The sequence below is a fragment of the Oncorhynchus masou genome, chromosome 7, assembly GCF_036934945.1.
Source record: "Oncorhynchus masou masou isolate Uvic2021 chromosome 7, UVic_Omas_1.1, whole genome shotgun sequence".
Taxonomy (NCBI): Eukaryota; Metazoa; Chordata; class Actinopteri; order Salmoniformes; family Salmonidae; genus Oncorhynchus; species Oncorhynchus masou.
The window spans coordinates 18,923,426-18,945,318 of NC_088218.1; the positions used below are offsets into that span (position 1 = coordinate 18,923,426).

Consider the following 21,893-nt stretch of genomic DNA (forward strand, 5'->3'; position numbering starts at 1 on the left):
TTCGTATTTTAAAGTTTAATAATGGCAAATTATATTTTCTCTTGTGACATATTCAAATTAATTTATTAGTCACATTTTCTCGCAATAATTAGTAATTTGATGGAAAACCGAATTTTGCTTCGGTCATTAGAAGTTAAATCAAGATTCCTTCTTAATTGGCTCAATAACGTTATGGAAAAATTGTTTATTGGTTAGATGTGGCAACTCCTCTCTTGCTGCGAAAAAAAAATGTGGACTAGTTTTCAGGCCTGTGTGTGGGTTTTAAGTAGTCATTGTGCTATAAATTCAGAAAAACCTGGCAACCCTGGGCGCATATGCGCCTCTAGACTTATCAGGTCAGGCAGACCGGTTGTAGTTTTTATGGCCGATATAACGAGCTGGTGGGGAAAACTTTGATTAAACAATTCAGGGACTGAAATAAATCAATCAGATTACATAATTATATGTCAGGATAGGAAATCGAAATAGAATTACAAAATCATATGTAATTGTCAAAGGTAAAACAAAGCTTAAGACGATGTTTGACAACCTTGAAAACAGAAAATGAATGTGAATTCGTCTGGACACGGTAGACTCCTCCTCACCGGTCTATTTATTTACACATTTTGGCACGGTGTCATAACACCACAATGGAACAACTGAAGAGAGATGTGCAATTTAATCCATTAACAACAGCCAATTTATTTTCACGGGTGTTTTTCTGGTAAGTATACAACGCTGTTTACAGTTAACACTGTAGCTCGATATTTTGAAAGTAGCCGATTAGTAAGGGATAATCAACAAGGGGCTGGCTATGCGTTCTATGGAAAAATAACGAGTGGAGTGGAACTGACCTTTCACGGAGTTGCATTATTTTCCAGAGAACACATAGAGCCCCGAGTTGAATGCTCTGCACCATTGGCTACTGCTTACTCAGGCAAAAAGCAAGTTCAACTTAAAAAAGAAAACAGATACAAAAACGTAATGTATCACAGCGCCTCTCCTCTGTCTAAAGATCTAATTTAACTACTGTATATATAAATATGTATATATGAATAGTGTGTAAATAGTGTTTTTGTTGTCCCTTGGTGTCTTTCCTATATATCACTTTTATTTAATTTTGGCGGGATTTTTTAAATTGAACTTAATGTCATATCGTATGCTGTTGGTCTTGTTCTGTACTTTGTGACGTGTCTGTGCGTTTTATGTGAATCCCAGGAATAGTAGCTGCTGCATGTGCACTGAAGTAGCTAGCAAGTTTACCGGAAGCTAGCTACAGTAGTTGCCTTGATAAGCAAACAACCAGACTTGATAGTTTAGCTAACCAAACCATCAGTCTTAGCTTGCTGTTATGAAAATCAATAAAAGTTCACAATAAGTTACAGAGCATTTGATTTGCCTGCTAAAACCATTAACAACAGTCAAGGGGATTGCTAAGTAAATGTTGATATTAACTATTTGATTGTAATACAGTATCATTAACCTCTTGAAGCAACCTGGCCTCAGAGCATTTTGTATGATTATGTATGTAAATCCTACAATATACACTCCATTTAGTATGATATGTAACATTTCGTATGGATGTATTAATTTGTGGATGTCCATTGTCCTTTTCGTATGATATGTTATGAATTTGCAAACGTACAATATATTAGGAATTTGAAAAATGTATGATATGCTACGAATAGTTAGAACTACACATTTACAATTATTCCATGCCAAACAATTGTGCATGTTTAGCTCTATCATCAGAGTTATACAGCAAATAACTTCATGATGAGTAAACATAAATTGATCATGCAATTACAGATAAGTGAGGGTAGCCTCAAGATATCTCTCTATTGGCCACCATTAATTGTATATTTGAGTGACATAAAAGTGAACTATACCTGACAAGTGTTTTAGGTGAATTTCCCAATCATTTATGGGCTCTGCCTGTCGAGCAGTAGATGGCCCATTTGTGACCTATCGGCTCGATTCAGTCTTATGTAGCAAAATTTGAAATTGTGTTTTTTAAATTGGATAGAAGTAAAGACTCAGAGCTAGACAATTGTATATCATACACTACAGAGGATCAATGGAAAAGTAATTATGCTTTGAAAGTTGATTAACTTGTAACCCCACTTTTGAGAAAATGGTCCTTGAATGTTTTGGTACACCTACTGGAGAGCTCTTTGTCTACACTCATTCAGCATAGTTCACACCCTCTTAAGTCAGCCTTAGCCCTTCCCATCTCTTTAAGGATACACTTGAGGCCATGTGCTAAACAGAGTGAGTGCAGAAGTGTACTAAACAACCAAATATTTCAAGACTAAAGGCTGGTTTATACTGCGTTTACCGACATGTCTGTAGACCGTTAGCATCATGAACATTCTATTGTCGTCCGACATCAAACTTGTCATTGTCATTATGAAAAAGTATAAACACAAAAACTACAGGCTGCATGACACCAATAAACCCATCTGTTTTAAAAATTAATTTAGTATGTGTCAATGTAGCAAACCAGGCAACTAAATACAACTTTCTAAACAATGTTTTGGTTTGCTTCAATTAATGACCATATCATATAGCTGACCATCTTAACTTTAGCTAATTTGTATGAATTATTACAGGAAAATAAGCTTACAACAAGATCATTATTTACAAGTTAATAGCAAGCTAATTGCAGATAATAGATTACGGTTGTGAGTGTGATAAAAAAAGTCATTTTACCAGATACTTTTTTTTTCTTGGACACTGTCTCATTGGCCTAACCTTATATCCTAACTTGACTTTGGTGCAAGTCATGTTGTTCCTCATATTACCGTCTCTGGTAAACACACACTATATCAAAGTTTATTGGTCACATGCACAGGACACAGAAGGTGTAAACGGTACAGTGAAATGGTTACTTGCATAGTGCAGTCTTTTGTTCAGACACGTAGCTAGCTAGCTAAACAATGAACCATAATCCCAACTCATAATGTTCCTGCCCTGCATGAATCTGCAGGTAGCTAACCAACTAGTTTCAATGTTAACTAGCTAGCTAACATTAGGCTATAATTAGCAATGCAAATTGCTCCAAGATATGAATAATATTACTACACAGATCAAACCAGTAACATTAGCTATCGAGCCAGCCAGCTAACGTTAGGTAGCTAGCTAAGAGTACGCTTTAAATTGCAATGAAAACTACTTTCTGAAAAATTTGAAACTGGTCATATCTGAAAATGTAGCTAGCTGGACTCTTAACCTGTCACGGATGCCATGGTTGCCCTTAGTTTGAAGATGTAATCTCGAGAAAGGTGTTTTACACAACAGCCTGTGTGTTTTCTTTTCGACTCCCTCCACATATTTGCAATCAAAAGCCAGAATTTTCTCAATCTCCTTAGCTATCATACTCTGCTTCCACCGGGCATTCCACTGATCTCCAAACTCGGCCCTCCAGAAAGTGGAGAGCAGCAATTTTGCAGTTCCTCTTGATATCTTTTAAAAAAGACACATTAGAAAGAATTACCTACACATAGTACAAGTTAGAGACAGAAGCGTGCTACATGGCAGTCCAATCCGAACTCATCACTCGACATGTCCAGCCCATCCATTATCTCAGCCAGACATGGCTAGCAGGTAGGTTCCTGTCTTTTTCCGGGGCTAAACCAACTATGCTCGTAATTTAAGAATTTATTTGTATTTACAGATAGCATACACATTTGTTATTAAGGCAGATGAAATGTTCACATGTTCCAGAAGGTCAAAAATGCATTTTGATCAAATATAAATGTTTACGTTCAAATGCCTCTCCTGTGAAGTAGTGATGCACGACATATGCCTAGTTTCCTGAAACGAGTCGATGTACACTTAGCTGATAATGGTTACTTTGCAAGCTACCGGTAGAAACTTTGTACAGTTGCCTGAACATAGTGGTAAGTAAACCCAACATAGGCATACCTAGCGAAGTATTCAGACCACTTTTTCCACATTTTGTTACATTACAAATATTTCCTCATCAATCTACACACAATACCCCATAATGACAAAGCGAAAACAGGTTTTTTGAAATGTTTGCAAATTTCTTAAAAAGAAAAAACAGAAATACCTTATTCATAAGTATTCAGACCCTTTGCTATGATACTCGAAATGAAGCTCAGGTGCATCCTGTTTCCATTGATCATCCTTGAGATCTTTCTACAACTTGATTGGAGTCTACATGTGGTAAATTAATTTGATTGAACATGATTTGGAAAGGCACACGCATGTCTATATAAGGTCCCACAGTTGACAGTGCATGTCAGAGCAAAAACTAAGCCATGAGGTCGAAGGAATTCTCTGTAGAGCACAGAGACTGGCCTGTGTCAAGCAACAGATCTGGGAAAGGGTACCAAAAAATGTCTGCAGCATTGAAGTTCCCCAAGAACACAGTGGCCTCTATCATTCTTAAATGAAAGAAGTTTGGAACCCCAAGACTCTTCCTAGAGCTGGCCACCCGGTCAAACTGAGCAATCGGAGTAGAAGGGCTTTGGTCAGGGAGGTGACCAAGAACATGATGCTCACTCTGACAGAGCTCTAGAGTTCCTCTGTGGAGATGGGAGAACCTTCCAGAAGGACAACCATCTCTGCACCACTCCACAAATTAGGCCTTTATGGTAGAGTGGCCAGACACAAGCCACTCCTCAGTAAAAGGCACATGACAGCCCGCTTGGAGTTTGCCAAAAGGCAACTAAAAACTCTCAGACCATGAGGAACAAGATTCTCTGGTATGATGAAACCAAGATTGAACTCTTTTCTCTGAATGCCAATTGTCACATCTGGAGGAAACCTGGCACCATACCTACGGTGAAGCATGGTGGTGGCGGCATCATGCTGTGGGGATGTTTTTCAGAGACTGGGAGACTAGTCAGGATCGAGGCAAAGATGAACAGAGCAAAGTACAGAGAGATCCTTGATGAAAACCTGCTCCAGAACGCACAGGACCTCTGAGGTGAAGGTTCACCTTCCAACAGGACAACGACCCTAAGAATGGGAGAAATTCCCCAAATACAGGTGTGTCAAGCTTGTAGCGTCATATCCAAGAAGATTTGAGGCTGTAATCACTGCCAAAGGTGCTTCAACAGAGTACTGAGTAAAGGGTCTGAATACTTATGTGCTATCATTTGTATTTATTTTTATGAAAAAAACAAACATGTTTTTTTGCTTTGTTATTATGGGTTATTGTGTAGATTGATGAGCGGGGGAAAAAATGATTTAATCAATTTTAGAATAAGGCTGTAACCTACCAAAATGTGGAAAAAGTCAAGGGCTCCTGAATATTTTCCAAAGGCACTGTGTGTGTGATATATACTACCGTTCAAAAGTTTGGGGTCAGTTGGAAATGTCCTTGTTTTTGAAAGAAAAGCTGCATCTTTGTCCATTTAAAATAACATCAAATTGATCAGAAATAGAGTGTGGACATGGTTAATGTTGTAAATTACGGTTGTAGCTGGAAACTGCAGTTTTTTAACGGAATACATAGGCGTACAGAGGCCCATTATCAGCAACCATCACTCCTTTGTTCCAATGGCACATTGTGTTAGCTAATCCAAGTTTATAATTTTAAAAGGCTAATTGATCATTTGAAAAGCCTTTTGCAATTATGTTAGCACAGCTGAAAACTGAAATCTGAAAAGGAAATCCTGGCCGGCCAAACCCTTCTCTAACTCGGACGACTGTGGGCCAATTGTGCGCCTCCTCATGGGTCTCCCGGTCAGCCTGGGATCGAACCAAGCGCTGTAGTGACGCCTCAAGCACTGCGATACAGTGCCTTAGACTGCTGCGGGCACGCAGGTGGCCCTCAGTCAACAACATTCTTTGTTTAATTTCTTTCCGCACTTTTCTGTGGGAGGAAATACAGTACTCAAGAACATCACTTTGGATAGGTTAAACATTTTGTTGATATTGATTCTTGACTTGAAGTTGGTAATTCGGTTGATCGTTTATTTACTTCTTCTTTCACTTCCAACTCTTTTTCTCCCAATTTCTCTCTGCAAACTCTTTATTGCACACAATCAATCCCAATATTTTGATTTCTTCCTTTACCTCTATATCCCAAGTAGTTTTCTTTTCAAGTTTTCCTGTCTATACTGCCTCTGATTTGGCCTGATTTAGCCTTGCAGCAGATACATTCTCATAATGCCAAAAGTACTCTGACAATGTCAAATTCCTTTTTGTGTGTGTGAACAAGAACAGTCACGTCGTCGGCGTATCCTAGACTCGACACTTTATCTTGATCTAATAATACACCCTTTTATCTTCTTTGATGTTTGCCAATAAGGGACTTATAGCCATACTGTATAGGGCTGTGCAAGGGCAACCTTGTTTAACTCCGCTCTTTATGATCACATCCTCTGTCAGGTGGCCATTTACTGTTCACCTGGCATACAGACGTGGCATACAGAGATTTCACCTTGTTTATAAACCTTGTCGGGAATCCATAGGCTGCCATAGCGTTTCCATAAGTATTAGCGTTCCATAAGTCAAAAGCCTTCTTTTGATCAAGAGCCACTATGTCAAAACCGTGTTCACCTTTATTTGTTTTGCTCAGGATCTCTCGTAGGGTACATCAATTGTCCTACATTAGTCTACCCTTTACAGAGCGTTTTTTTTTTCAGTAAAAGTGTCCAAGCCTTGTGATATTTAATTATTTATTTTTTTATGTCTAAAAACCTGTTTTTTTGTCATTATGGGGTATTGTGGTCCTTTAATACATTTTAGAATAAGGCTGTAGCATAACAAAATGTGGAGAAAAGTCAAGGGGTCTGAATACTTTCCGAATGCACTGTTTCAACAACAGTTTTTCTGTGGAATTGTCCAATTTTTCATGTGTCAGTGGTCTTTTAAAGAGACTATCTGGATATTCTCTGCTGTCACGTGCTCATTTCAATTATCATAACCCAACATATGGTTGTATTGTTCTTGTTTATATTTTTGTTGTCTTTTGAGTTTTGTAAACAATCAATGTAAAGCTTCAAAATATCCCATGGACTGTCACTCCATGCATAGACCCACATCTATTACATTTGAGAGCGGTTACACTTCTCCAGCCCAATCCTTCAGTTGAAGTGAGATTATCCATTCAGTGCTGCCTGATTATCCATTCAGTGTTTTCTTGGTTAGAAAACACCACAAAATCAGTAGAGCAAAGCAAGCAAACTGATCACAGGTCAGTCAAAAAGTTAACCTTCTATCCCATGAGCCATACTAGAATTCAGAGAATGTTGCACAGTGTTGATGCACAGTATGATGAACTGGTTGTTTTGAGCAAGATGAAGATTTGTGATTTGACACATCCAGATCTGAATGTGCCATTCCACACTGCTCAATGCTTCAGTCTAGAAGGAGGCAACCAGTTGCAATGCTCTTTCAAGCTGAAAAACAAGGTAACAGTAGTTAGGTTTCCATCCAATTTGCGATAGATTTCCATGTGAATATTCAAAAATCTTTATAAAACTATTTGCGCATTTTAGACCTGAGATGTTTCCATCAAACAGACTTTTTGCGGATAAAAGGCTGTGTGTGAGGACAGTGCACATAACAATAACTTTTGCCTTTAAATGTCCATGTACTGAATGAAAAATACAAGTTAATTGGGTTTCCATCACATTTATCAACACTAGTGATTGTTTTGTCACAACTGTTGTCATATGACAAATGTGCCCACTCTAAGACTTGGCACATGCGCTTTAACCAACAGCTTGCTGATGCAGTGTGGATAGTCTACCTACATTATGAGATTATTATGAATAACCTTTTGTAGTTGTCAAACGACAGCCAAGCATCGATCATCATGTCACCAGAATAAGACCCTCTATATTTATTGGAAAGGAGAATCACCTTGCACATTCACCATCCAGTGAAGTTCCTCTTCATTTATTTAATCTGTTGTTTAATAAACTGCATACTTTCCCGAGTCGTAGTGGGAGGACAACACGACACATCATCGCATGACTCTAAGTTTACTTCAATATGATGGTTATTATATCAATATTTGCCCATAAATACATTTTATCAAGAAATTGATCCCACCATGCTCGAACTTACCATATTCTGTCGACATTTATACAATTGTGCCGGCGTGGTTTGTGGTACTGAGAAAGGGGTAAAGTTCACAGTGCTCCTTGCATTTAGATGTAGAAACATTGTTCTTGCATGCATATTGATCACGCAACAGTTACCACCTGTAATAGAATATTCTTTGTTCCATACTAATTCCTATATCAGTGACACTGCTGAGGGAGAGTGGCTGAGGTCACGTAAAGTTGGCTGACACAACTAAAACAAATGAGCTATTGGTTAACACTTGAACCCTGAAGCAGTCATTCGTAAAAAGATAAAGCTACTTATTTAAGGTACATTTAATTTGTTACTCTTCAACCAAGTTGTCGTAGGGCGGTGCCAACAAACTAGGCCAGTTGAATTCTTCCAAAAACCAGGCCCTTCTACTACATGTATATCCTAATAAAAAATAAAAAAACATAAAGCAGAACATTTAGTACAGTGCATTTTGACGTTGGGGTTCATGGATGAAATGTTGCTCATACACATCCATTTCCTATTTTGTGTTTTCTCTTTCCTCAATCTGCATTGGTTAATTATTGCGTTAGTTAATTGGTTATTGCATTGGTTAATTAATGCATTGGTTAATTGGCTATTGCATTGGTTAATTATTGCGTTAGTTAATTGGTTATTGCATTGGTTAATTATTGCGTTAGTTAATTGGTTATTGCATTGGTTAATTAATGCATTGGTTAATTGGCTATTGCATTGGTTAATTAATGCATTGGTTAATTGGCTATTGCATTGGTTAATTAATGCATTGGTTAATTGGTTATTGCATTGGTTAATTATTGCGTTAGTTAATTGGTTATTGCATTGGTTAATTATTGCGTTAGTTAATTGGTTATTGCATTGGTTAATTAATGCATTGGTTAATTGGCTATTGCATTGGTTAATTAATGCATTGGTTAATTGGCTATTGCATTGGTTAATTGGTTATTGCATTGGTTAATTAATGCATTGGTTAATTGGCTATTGCATCGGTTAATTGATACATTGGTTAATTAACCTGCTCTGTCTCTCTCTCCCTCCTTTTTCTTCTCTATCAGTTGGGTAACCCCTTTATTCAGTATTGGAAATAAGCGGAGGCTCGAGGAAGATGACATGTACCAAGTGCTTCCCGATGATGCTTCTCAGGGCCTGGGAGAGGAACTACAGAGGTATGACATACTGTGGCCCAGCTCTATTTTTCTCCCTAGGACCTAGCCCTACCCCTGGGCCTATCCCCTAACCTAGCCCTATCCCCTAGCCTAGCCCTATCCCCTAACCTAACCCTATCACCTAGCCTAGCCATATCCCTTATCCCCTAGCCTAGCCCTATCCCGTAGCCTAGCCCTATCCCCTAGCCTAGCCCTATCCTCTAGCCTAGCCGTATCTCCTAGCCTTATCCCCCAGCCCTATCCCCTTATCTTCTAGCCTAGCCCTATCCCTATCTCCCAGACCTATCCCCTAGTCTAGCCCTATCCCTTAGGCATATCCTTTAGCCATATCCCCTAGCCTAGCCCTATCCCCTAGCCTTATCCCCTAGCCTAGCCCTATCCCCAAGCCTTATCCCCCAGCCCTAACCCCTTATCTTCTAGCAGAGCCCTATCCCCATCTCCCAGACCTATCCCCTAGTCTAGCCCTATCCCTTAGGCATATCCTTTAGCCATATCCCCTAGCCTAGCCCTATCCCCTAGCCCTATCCCCTAGTCTAGCCCTATCCCTTAGGCCTATCCTTTAGCCATATCCCCTAGCCTAGCCCTATCCCCAAGCCTTATCCCCCAGCCCTAACCCCTTATCTTCTAGCAGAGCCCTATCCCCATCTCCCAGACCTATCCCCTAGTCTAGCCCTATCCCCTAGGCCTATCCTTTAGCCATATCCCCTAGCCTAGCCCTATCCCCTAGGCCTATCCTTTAGCCATATCCCCTAGCCTAGCCCTATCCCCTAGGCCTATCCTTTAGCCATATCCCCTAGCCTAGCCCTTTCCCTCTTCATTGTTTACATCCCTTCTTGTATTGTCTGTCTTTTTTTGTTTTGTTTTCTGAGCGTTGATTGATGACTTTTCCTGGCTCCATTTGGAGTTTCATGCTAAACCACTGAACATAGCACCATCCAAATAGTCCCAGGTAGAGATTACAAAAATATGAATGGCCTATGTTCTGCTTTCTGATCATAGTCTTAACAATGTGCTAATCTTTACAGACATTGGGATAAGGAGGTTCGAATGGCTGCCAAGGAACTGCGTATGCCCAAACTCACCAAAGCCATCGTGAAGTGCTATGGGAAACCCTACGCAGTGCTGGGGATCTTTAGTTTCTCTGTAGTATGTAGAAATATACGTTTGCCTGTTTTTTAAAAGAACATTTGATCTATGTACCTACAGTACATGGTGAGTGGGTTATCTATCCATATATGTCAGCTTTTACAATGTAAATAAGTGGATTTGAGTTCAGGTTGAAATCGCTCTACCTCTCTCTTGTTCCCCCAATAGGAGGTGGTTAAGGTGATCCAGCCAGTGTTCTTGGGAAAGCTGATCCAATACTTTGAGAAGTACGATCCAAATAACATGGATGCACTCTATGAGGCCTTTGGCTACGCTGCTGGTGTCTCTCTGTCCACCGTTGCACTGACCGTCCTCCAAAGTCTCTACTTCTACCACGTCCTGAGGATCGGCATGAAGATACGAGTGGCCATGTGTCACATGATCTACAAGAAGGTCATTCTACGCTGCATACTTGCATACAGCATTAAACAAATTTAAATCTTTAAGAACAATTTACTAGTAAATTGAATTCCCCCATAGGCCCTGTGTCTCAGCAGTGCAGCGATGGGAAGAACAACCACAGGCCAAATAGTGAACCTGCTATCCAACGATGTCAACAGGTTTGATGAGGTAAATGCAGGAAGTGCATGAAGACATGCGGTTACTTTGGATGAAATGGTTGAGCAGATCATCACCCTTCATTCCATAGGTTTCTGAAGAGTATGGCTCTAGCTTATATAACAATTGACCCTTTGTCAAATGGACAGGAATGGAATGCACCAATATTTGAGCCGTCTTGTCATCCTGTCCTGGCAAATAAAGTACATAAGTTAAATCCAGACGTAGAGAACAAAGTCATGGATGAATGGAAAATGCAGATGGTTTCTTAGCACAAATGTTTACAATAGTCAGACGCTAAATTCAAACCAGACTGAAAGAATATAAATGTATATAACATGGGGAGCCCATGCAGCTTCTTCAGTGGTATGATGACAAGCGTGGCCTGTTGGCCGCTGTATTAGGTCATGAATCCAGCTCGAAGGATCATATCATCTATGTTGTGCTAAATGCAACTACTTAGAAACAGTATGTAACAGCTACATTAACCAAGGATCACTGGTCTTTGTAGGTGACCACCAATCTGCACTACCTCTGGATAGCACCTCTGCAGGCTGTGGTGGTTAGCATACTCCTGTGGTATGAGATTGGCCCGTCGTGCCTGGCAGGTGTGGCTGTCCTTTTGTTCCTTATGCCACTACAGACCATGTTTGGAAGGCTCTTCGGCTCCCTCAGGTGAATTACATACGTTACATGACATGACTTTAATTTACAGTCAGAGTGGGGTCTTAGTAGAAGTTGACTATGTCCTTATCTGTAGGGGGCAACATGTTTCAGTGAGTGTTTCCTATGCTTCAATGATTATGTCATAGAGGTACCTTAGGTCAACCTATATTAATGATGCCCATGTTTTAAACCCCTTTTCAGTTATGACTGTAAAGATGACCTCTTGGAACACTTCAAGCACATGTGAAGAAAAGTTAGCTTTGTGAACACTTGCTTGGGAAGTTGTTCACATGATCAACGACACAAGTGCTGGACGTAATAGTTCTGATTAGGCGCTATGAAACCCTAAAGCAATGCAGACTTCTCTGATTCTACGAAAGAGCTATCTTAATTGTAAACATTGCCATTGGTTCATTAAACTCAGGAAATGTCAGAAGTTTTTGTTCACAAGGAGATATGTCTGAACTGACTGAGGGAACTCCTTTCATTGCAGGAGTAGAACTGCTGTCCTCACAGACAGTAGAATACGCACCATGAATGAAGTGGTGTCTGGAATCAGGATCATCAAAATGTATGCCTGGGAAAAGCCCTTCTCAGCACTCGTCAATGAAGTCCGAAGGTAAAAACTACACTAGTAACATAAATGGTATATGTTTATTTCTATTAGCTAGATACACAAATGATACGATAAACCAAGGTCCCCCAGCTAGATGGGATTGATCCCTTTAACATTCACATTCCTTGTACAGTCCATTTTGTCTTGATGGTGGAGCCATGGTGCTTGAACCCCACCATGGCTGTTTGCAGCTATATTTTTTTACATGAATTTCCCTTATGGGAGAATAAATATGTATTGATTTAATTTGAAAATAACTTTTTGCATGTTTGCACCTGTAGTTTTCAAAAGGGAATATCGAAGACCAGAAAGTAAATGGGTCGTTCCACCAAATGAATACCTTCTGTGTAGTGTAACTTATTTCACCTATTTTTAACATTCTGTCATAAAGAGCACATGTTCAACTTAAAGGAGAAATCCACCTAAAACCCCTCGTTCCTTTAATTTACAGTGTTAAATAACACTAATATGTGAGAACAATATTGTTCGTAAACTAATGTTATAACTTGACTTGTTCCAGCTCAAGTCAACTACAAAATCCACAATGCAATGCTCTCTCTATGGGCTGGCTAGCTAGCTAGCTAGATAACACATGTCACTACACACAGTAATATAAAGACAATATCAGCATGTAAAGTGGCTAATTAGCTGTAAAATCACCTAAACAAACTGCACTATCAATTTAGAAGTCTACAATATCACCATGTTCAACTTGTAGATTGATGTGCCTCACAGAGTGGTCTTAATATTCGCAACGGCAGATACCTTTGAGGATATGGAAAATGTTGCCCATGCTACATCAAGGAGCGCTTATGGAGCCAGATACCTGCCAATAGGTTGAACATACGTATCATTAGGATCGTAACACGGAACCCAAACCGGCTGCGCACGTGCGCCATCGTGCATAAATTTATTTTGTCCCCCTACACCAAACATGTATGGCAATTTAGCTAGTTATCTTGCACTTGCAAGCTAATTTGTTATATTTAGCTAGCTTACTGTTGCTGGCTAATTTGTCCTGGGATATAAACTTTGAGTTGTTATTTTACCTGAAATGCACACTCCGACAATTAATCCACACATAAAACGGCCAACCAAATCGTTTCCAGTCATCTCTCCTCCTTCCAGGCTTTTTCATTTTTGAACTTATATGGTGATTGGCATCTACACTTTCATAGTATTCAAATCAAATCAAATCAAATTTTATTTGTCACATACACATGGTTAGCAGATGTTAATGCGAGTGTAGCGAAATGCTTGTGCTTCTAGTTCCGACAATGCAGTAATAACCAACAAGTAATCTAACTAACAATTCCTAATCTACTGTCTTATACACAGTGTAAGGGGATAAAGAATATGTACATAAGGATATATGAGTGAGTGATGGTACAGAGCAGCATAGGCAAGATACAGTAGATGGTATCGAGTACAGTATATACATGTGAGATGAATATGTAAACAAAGTGGCATAGTTAAAGTGGCTAGTGATACATGTATTACATAAGGATGCAGTCGATGATATAGAGTACAGTATATAGGTATGCATATGAGATGAATAATGTAGGGTAAGTAACATTATATAAGGTAGCATTGTTTAGTATTACCACGACAACCGGCAAAACATTTCATCAAAACATTTCATCTTTCAATCACCCACGTGGGTATAGCCAGTGAGGAGATGGCACGTGGGTACCTGCTTCTATAAACCAATGAGGAGATGGGAGAGGCAGGATGCTCGCGCACACGACGTGTCCGGTCTGGTTAGCATGTAAGAAAGGCCATGCGTGAAACATGAACGTAAACGTGAAATTTCATCTGTGAACATACAAACACCATGTTACGATTATGGACCAACATTTTAGACTTGAACAAATCTTGTGTTGCAAGTCAGACGCACAATAATACCTTTCAGAGGTTTGGCAGTTTCGTCTCACCAACAGAAAAAAACATACACTAAACTGCCTGTGAGGAGAGCAACCTGAACATGCAAAACACAGTATAAAAAAACGTAAGTCGGGGAACCAGGAAGAGGTATCCTCCACATTTTCAAGTTAAGTCTCCATTCCCCATTACTCAGTTGAGTTTACTTCACATTTGATAGCTAATGTAATGCATTTGTTTGAAGGAAATAAGTACAAAAGTATCTATATCCACAGTAAAACGAGTCCTATATCGACATAACCTGAAAGGCCGCTCAGCAAGGAAGAAGCCACTGCTCCAAAACCACCATAAAAAAGCCAGACTACGGTTTACAACTGCACATGGGGACAAAGATTGTACTTTTTGGAGAAATGTTCTCTGGTCTGATGAAACAAAAATAGAACTGTTTGGCCATAGTGACCATCGTTATGTTTGGAGGAAAAGGGGGAGGCTTGCAAGCCGGAGAACACCATCCCAACCGTGAAGCACGGGGGTGGCAGCATCATGTTGTGGGGGTGCTTTGGTGCAGGAGGGACTGGTGCACTTCACAAAATATATGGCATCATGAGGTAGGAAAATTACGTGGATATATTGAAGCAACATCTCAAGACAACAGTCAGGAAGTTAAAGCTTGGTCGCAAATGGGTCTTCCAATTGGACAATGACCCCAAGCATACTTCCAAAGTGGAGGCAAAAGGGCTGAAGGACAACAAAGTCAAGGTATTGAAGTGGCATCACATAGCCCTGACCTTAATCCTATAGAAAATGTGTGGGCAGAACTGAAAAAGCGTTCTGCCCACACACCCCTTATTTTTGGCACTAAACAGTCTCCATATATACTACCATTCATTTTTTTCTACTGGTACCAGGGGACCTTCGGATGAGTCTTGTGAGGCCCCAACATGTACGTGTTTGTGAGATTCTCATCTTCTCAGCAGTCATATTCATTTGTATGCCAAACCGTTCAGATACTTCAGACGATTTTGTGAGAAGACAGATTTTCCAGATGTCTCATGGTCCGACAGACACCGCTTTATCTCTGTCACCTTTTACCGCAGATGCGGAAGTGCATCTTAGGCAGATTGAGACACATCCAATGATATCTCTTGCTTAAATTGACCAATTTTTTTTATGGGTATTTTTGTGCTGATTAGATTCCAGAGGGGGCGCAGACATCGACCTTGGGGGTTTTAAAGAGCATTTCAATCATGAAAGGGGGATACCTAATCAGTTTTCCAACTGAATGTATTCAACTGAAATGTGTGTTCTGCATTTAACCTAACCACTTTGAATCAGAGGGGTGCGGGGGGCTGCCTTAATCGACATCCACGTCTTCAGCGCCCAGGGAACAGTGGGTTAACTGCCTTGCTCAGGGGCAGAACGACAGAATTTTAACTTGGCAACTCGGGGATTCGATCCAGCAACCTTCCGGTTACTGGGCCCAATGCTCTAACCACTAGGCTACCTGCAATCGAGTACAGGCTTAACATGACAACAGAGACAGAATATCATAAGGAATTTTATTGAATACTTTGCGGCCGGTAATTATGCTGTATTGGAAAGTATCATATGGAATGTTTATGGATGAAATGAGACATCTGTGTGTATGTCTACCCAGCCACACGATATAAGCTATATGCATGGTTAACATGAAACGGATTTCTGCATAAATTAGTCATATCATTTGATCTGATCTTCATCAACAACAATAGACAAACAGTGTGCTTAAACTAATAACACACATTATTGTATTTTTCTTGTCTACATTGAATACATCATTTAAACATACACAGTGTAGGTTGGAAGAAGTATGTGAACCCCTAGGCTAATGACCTTTCCAAAAGCTAATTGGAGTCAGGAGTCCAGGAGAACTGATTGCTGGGGCTGATATCAAGCAAACGGAAGACATTTTGTTTATGATGAGATTATATAAAAATGCCAAGAGTTAAATGCAGCAGTAGGTTTATTGAGCTCATAAAGCATTGATGACATATATGAGTCGCTGATGAATCGATTGATCAAATGACTAATGTTGCAAAGCTTCACTTGAGCAAGGTTACTTAAAATCAAATATAAATGACTAGCTTACAGACCACGATTGCTGAGATGGATTGTCAATGAGGCCATTCAACAAGTTATCTTGAGTTCAGCTTAGTAAAGTCCACTCCTATGCAGCCAAGAAGCTCTGAACAGTACTCAGTCTGTGTAGATCAGTGGACGGGAATTCTCATACCCGCCAGGGTACGATCATGGATGACACACCAGTGTTATTTAGTGTTCCATACGTTGAGCCACTACCAACAGCATAGATGTACCATTTTCCCTGTAGAGGATAGCTAAATTGCATGTTGTTTAGCAAATGGTGTTTGATATTGCCTGCCTTGACAGCAGAGGGGGCACTTGATAATTGTAATGGCCGTTACTGCAGCACCTTAGTTCCAAGTCCACTCCTATCCAAATCATATAGCTGTGAACAGCACGACAGCAATCAGCCTGTGTAGACCAGTGTACGGGAGTGCTCACGGCTGGCCGGGCACGACCATGAAAGACGTGCCGATGTTATGGCGTTCCATACATTCTAATAGACTTAATAGAGAGGAGAGAGCAATAGCAAGGGAAGAGGAAACAGCACAACATGTTAAGGGGAAAGAGTAGGCCCGTGGTCTATACACCAGAAACCATACATAATGCCTACACTGCGCTAGATCAACATGACATGATCAAATTGGCATAGCCCTATGATGAGTGAACAAGATTATCTATCCTGTATATATGACAATAACATTTGATTTTATTGATTTGTGCAGGCATGATATCTGCTACAAAGAAGACTACGCTATAATGACTCTGCGTTATGTGCAGAACTTAAGAATGAAGTGACAATGAGTAACAATGAATATCGTCAGATAATAGGCTAAGAAATGGATTATACTTGCGAGCCACTACCCGCAGCATATAGCCAATGTGACCGTGTCCATTCGGTGGATATATCTCTGTGTACTTCCTGAAAAATAAAGTTTGACATAAGACAACATATTAAGCACGTTCATATTGCACCATAGCCCTGGGCTAAGGGAGATTTTAGTAAACGTGCATTTACAATGATCCATCCAGATCTTATAGCCAGTCATAGCTGTGGGAACTAGGGGTGCTGAGGCGTCCACCCCTTGCATCGATTTCCACAAATAATTCCACTTGTTGAATAGCCTACAGAAACCAGCTCAGAAACCAGGAATTCAAAAATATGCCATGGATAGTGAAATTATTTGATTGAAATGAGCAACAATTCCCATACAGAAATACCTGAGGTAGCCTACACAATTGCCATGAAGGCAAAGCATGACTGTGTAAATTACAGAGACGATGTGGATGAGTTGTCAAAAACTGTTGCTGTAAATCTAATACAACACGTTACTGAGTACCACTCTGTATTTTCAAGCATAGTGGTGACTGCATCATGTTATGGTTATGCTTCTAATCATTAAGGACTGGGAAGTTTTTCAGGATAAAAAATAAATGGAATGGAGCTAAGCACAGTCAAAATCCTAGAGGAAAACCGTGTTCAGTTTGCTTTCCACCAGACACTGGGAGATAAATTACCTTTCAGCAAGACAGTAACCTAAAACACCAAAGGCCAAATCTACACTGGAGTTGCTTACCAATAAGACAGTGACCGAGCTACTGTTTGGAATTAAATCTACCTAAAAATGGTTGTCTTGCAGTGATCAACAACAAATTTGAAAGATTTTGAGATAAAAAAGTAAGAATAATAGGAAAAGTTGCAAAATCCAGTTGTGGAATACTCTTAGAGACTTACTCAGAAAGACTCACAGCTGTAATTGCTGCCAACGGTGCTTCTACAAAGTATTTACTTATGTAAATTAGATATTTTTGTATTTGATTTTCAATAAATTAGCAAAAAATTCTAAAAACATGTTTTCACTTTGTCATTATGGGCTATTGGCTATATTATGGGTGAGAAATAAAATCACTGCAATCCATTTTGTATTCAGGCTGTAACGCAACAAAATGTGGAGTCAAGTCAAGTGGTATGAATACTTTCTGAAGGCACATATGCGTGTGTAGTTTATAGTATTTGGCTGAGGGCCAGGCACCTCTAGCAGGGCCTCACAGAGGGAGCAAAGTCACATTAACTTCACCAGCTGCCAACAAACAGCTTTCAGTTACATCACAGGTCTGGTCCCCTGATCCCTCTCACCATGAACAGCCAACACTATCCAGCCACGAGACCTGGCTCTGCTTCTCTTTGGCCTTAACATGAGGAGAAGTTGCATGTTTTTAATTATTAACTACTATTTTTAAACAAAAAAGGTAAATATGTGATTTTTCTCTCACATGCTATCATCACTTATGACCGAAAATAACTTCTGGACATCAGAACAGCAATTACTCACCTCGAACTGGACAAAAATGTTTTCTTTAACGAGTCCGACGTGAAGAATATACTTCTTTCTCAGGAACGGGCCCAAATCCCCATCATTTGCATGAAGTTAAGACGTTGGAAAAGGGAGGCAGAGGTCGGGCTGCCTTCTGAGAATTTGTAGGCGAGTGAGTAATCCCCCTCCACCATCAGTCCTGTTAACCAACGTGCAATCATTGGATAACTAAATGATTGAGCTCCGATCAAGGATATCCTACCAACGGGACATTAAAAACTGTAATATCTTGTGTTTCACGAGTCGTGGCTGAACGACGACATGGATAACATACAGCTGGCGGGGTTTTCAGTCCATCGGCAAGATAGAACAGCTGCCTCCGGTAAGACAAGGGGTGGCGGTCTGCGCCTATTTGTAAATAACAGCTGGTGCACAAAATCTAATATTAAGGAAGTCTCTAGGTTTTGCTCGCCTGAGGTAGAGTATCTCATAATAAGCTGTAGACCACACTATTTACCAAAAGAGTTTATCTATATATTTTTTTGTAGCTGTCTATTTACCACCACAAACCGATGCTGGCACTAAGACGGCACTCAACAAGCTGTATAGGGCCATAAGCAAACAGGAAAATGCTCATCCAGAGGCGGCACTCCTAGTGTCCGGGGACTTTAATGCAGGGAAACTTAAATCCGTTTTACCTCATTTCTACCAGAATGTTAAATGTGTAACCAGAGGAAAATAAACTCTAGACCACCTTTACTCCACACACAGAGACGAGCACAAAGCTCTCCCTCACCCTCCATTTGGCAAATCTGACCATAACTCTATCCTCCTGGGATTCCTGCTTACAAGCGAAAACTAAAGCAGGAAGTACCAGTGACTCGCTCAATAAGAAAGTGGTCAGAGGTTGCAGATGCTAAGCTGCAGGACTGTTTTGATAGCACAGACTGGAATATGTTGCTGGATTCTTCCGATGGCATTGAGGAGTACACCACATCAGTGACTTGTTTCATCAATAAGTGCATAGATAACGTTGTTCCACAGTGACCATACGTACATACCCCAACCAGAAGCCATGGATTACAGGCAACATCCGTACTGAGCTAAAGGCTAGAGCTGCCGCTTTCAAGGAGCAGGACTCTAACCCAGACGCTTATAAGAAATCCCGCTATGCCCTCAGACAAATCATCAAACAGGCAAAGCATCAATACAGGACTAAGATTGAATTGTACTACACTGGCTCCGATGCTCGTCAAATGTGGCAGGGCTTACAGACTATTATGGACAACAAAGGGAAGCACAGCCACGAGCTGCCCAATGACACCAGCCTACCAGATGAGCTAAATAACTTCTATGCTCGCTTCGAAGCACACAACACTGAAGCATGCATGAGAGCATCAGCTGTTCCGGACAACTGTGTCAACATTCACAAGGCCGCAGGGCCAGATGGATTACCAGGACGTGTACTCCGAGCATGCACTGACCAACTGGCAGGTGTCTTCACTGACATTTTCAACCTGTCCCTGACAGAGTCTGTAATACCTCCATGTTTCAAGCAGACAACCATAGTCCCTGTGCCCAAGAACACTAAGGCTACCTGCCCAAATGACTATTGCCCCGTAGCACTCACATCTGTAGCCATGAAGTGCTTTGAAAGGCTGGTCATGGCTCACATCAACACTATTATCCCAGAAACCCTAGACCCACTCCAATTTGCATACCTCCCCAACATATCCACAGAGGATGCAATCTCTATTGCACTCCACACTGCCCTTTCCCACCTGGACAAAAGGAACACCTACGTGAGAAAGATATTCATTGACTACAGCTCCACGTTCAACACCATAATGGCCTCAAAGCTCATCACTAAGCTAAGGACCCTGGGACTAAATACCTCCCTCTGCAACTGGATCCTGGACTTCCTGGCGGCCACCTCCAGGTGGCAAGGGTAGGTAACAACACATCTGCCACGTTGATCCTCAACAAAGCGGCCCCGCAGGGGTGCGTGTTCAGTCCCCTCCTGTACTCCCTGTTCACCCACAACTGCATGATGACTCCAACACCATCATTAAGTTTGCAGATGACACAACAGTGGTAGGCCTGATCACCGACAACGACGAGACAGCCTATAGGGAGGAGGTCAAAGACCTGGCCGGGTGGTGCCAGAATAACAACCTATCCCTCAACGTAACCAAGACTAAGGAGATGAATGTGGACTACAGGAAAAGATGGACCCAGTACGCCCCCATCCTCCTCGACCGGGCTGTAGTGGAGCAGTTTGAGAGCTTCAAGTTCCTTGGTGTCCACATCACCAACAAACTAGAATGGTCCAAACACACCAAGACAGTCGTGAAGAGGGCACGACAAAGCCTATTCCCCCTCAGGAAACTAAAAAGATTTGGCATGGGTCCTGAGATCCTCAAAAGGTTCTACAGCAGCTGCAACATCGAGAGCATCCTGACTGGTTGCATCACTGCCTGGTACGGCAATTGCTCGGCTTCCGACCGCAAGGCACGACAGAGGGTAGTGCGTACGTTTCAGTACATCACTGTGGCTAAGCTGCTTGCCATCCAGGACCTCTACACCAGGCAGTGTCAGAGGAAGGCCCTAAAAATTGTCAAAGACCCCAGCCACCCCAGTCATAGACTGTTCTCTCTACTACCACATGGCAAGCGGTATCGGAGTGCTAAGTCTAGGACGAAAAGACTTCTCAACAGTTTTTACCCCCAAGCCATAAGACTCCTGAACAGGTAATCAAATGGCTACCCGGACTTTTTGCATTGCGTTCCCCCCCAACCCCTCTTTTACGCTGCTGCTACTCTCCGTTTATCATATATGCACAGTCACTTTAACTATACATTCATGTACATATGTACATACTATCTCAATTGGCCCGACAAACCAGATGTCCCACACATTGGCTAACTGGGCTATCTGCATTGTGTCCCACCACCCGCCAACCCCTCTTTACGCTACTGCTACTCTCTGTTCATCATATATGCATAGTCACTTTAACCATATCTACATTACATACTACCTCAATCAGCCTGACTAACCGCTGCCTGTATGTAGCCTCGCTACTGTATATAGCCTCACTACTGTTTTCACTGTCTTTTTACTGTTGTTTTTATTTCTTTACTTACCATTCACCCAATACCGTTTTTGCACTATTGGTTAGAGCCTGTAAGTAAGCATTTTACTGTAAGGTCTACACCGGTTGTATTTGGCGCACGTGACAAATAAACTTTGATTTGACTTGAAACCACTACTAAAGGACACCAATAAGAAGAAGAGACATGCTTGTGCCAAGAAACACGATCAATGGACATTTAGACCGGTGGAAATTTGTCTTTTGGTCTGGAGTCCAAATTGGAGATTTATGGT

General features: G+C 40.9%; 1 protein-coding gene across 3 annotated transcripts in view; it reads left to right on the forward strand.

The window, feature by feature from the left end:
* The first annotated feature begins 359 nt into the window (after positions 1-359).
* LOC135543456 (ATP-binding cassette sub-family C member 4-like) overlaps positions 360-21,893 on the forward strand; it is a 42,314-nt gene continuing 20,780 nt past the window's right edge. For all 3 annotated transcript variants that reach the window (XM_064970733.1, XM_064970735.1, XM_064970734.1), the window contains exons 1-7: positions 360-703; positions 9,096-9,206; positions 10,232-10,352; positions 10,521-10,745; positions 10,833-10,922; positions 11,422-11,585; positions 12,070-12,195. In XM_064970733.1, the coding sequence (XP_064826805.1) occupies positions 630-703; positions 9,096-9,206; positions 10,232-10,352; positions 10,521-10,745; positions 10,833-10,922; positions 11,422-11,585; positions 12,070-12,195 (911 nt within the window). In that variant the 5' untranslated portion in view covers positions 360-629. The remainder of the gene's footprint in view (positions 704-9,095; positions 9,207-10,231; positions 10,353-10,520; positions 10,746-10,832; positions 10,923-11,421; positions 11,586-12,069; positions 12,196-21,893) is intronic.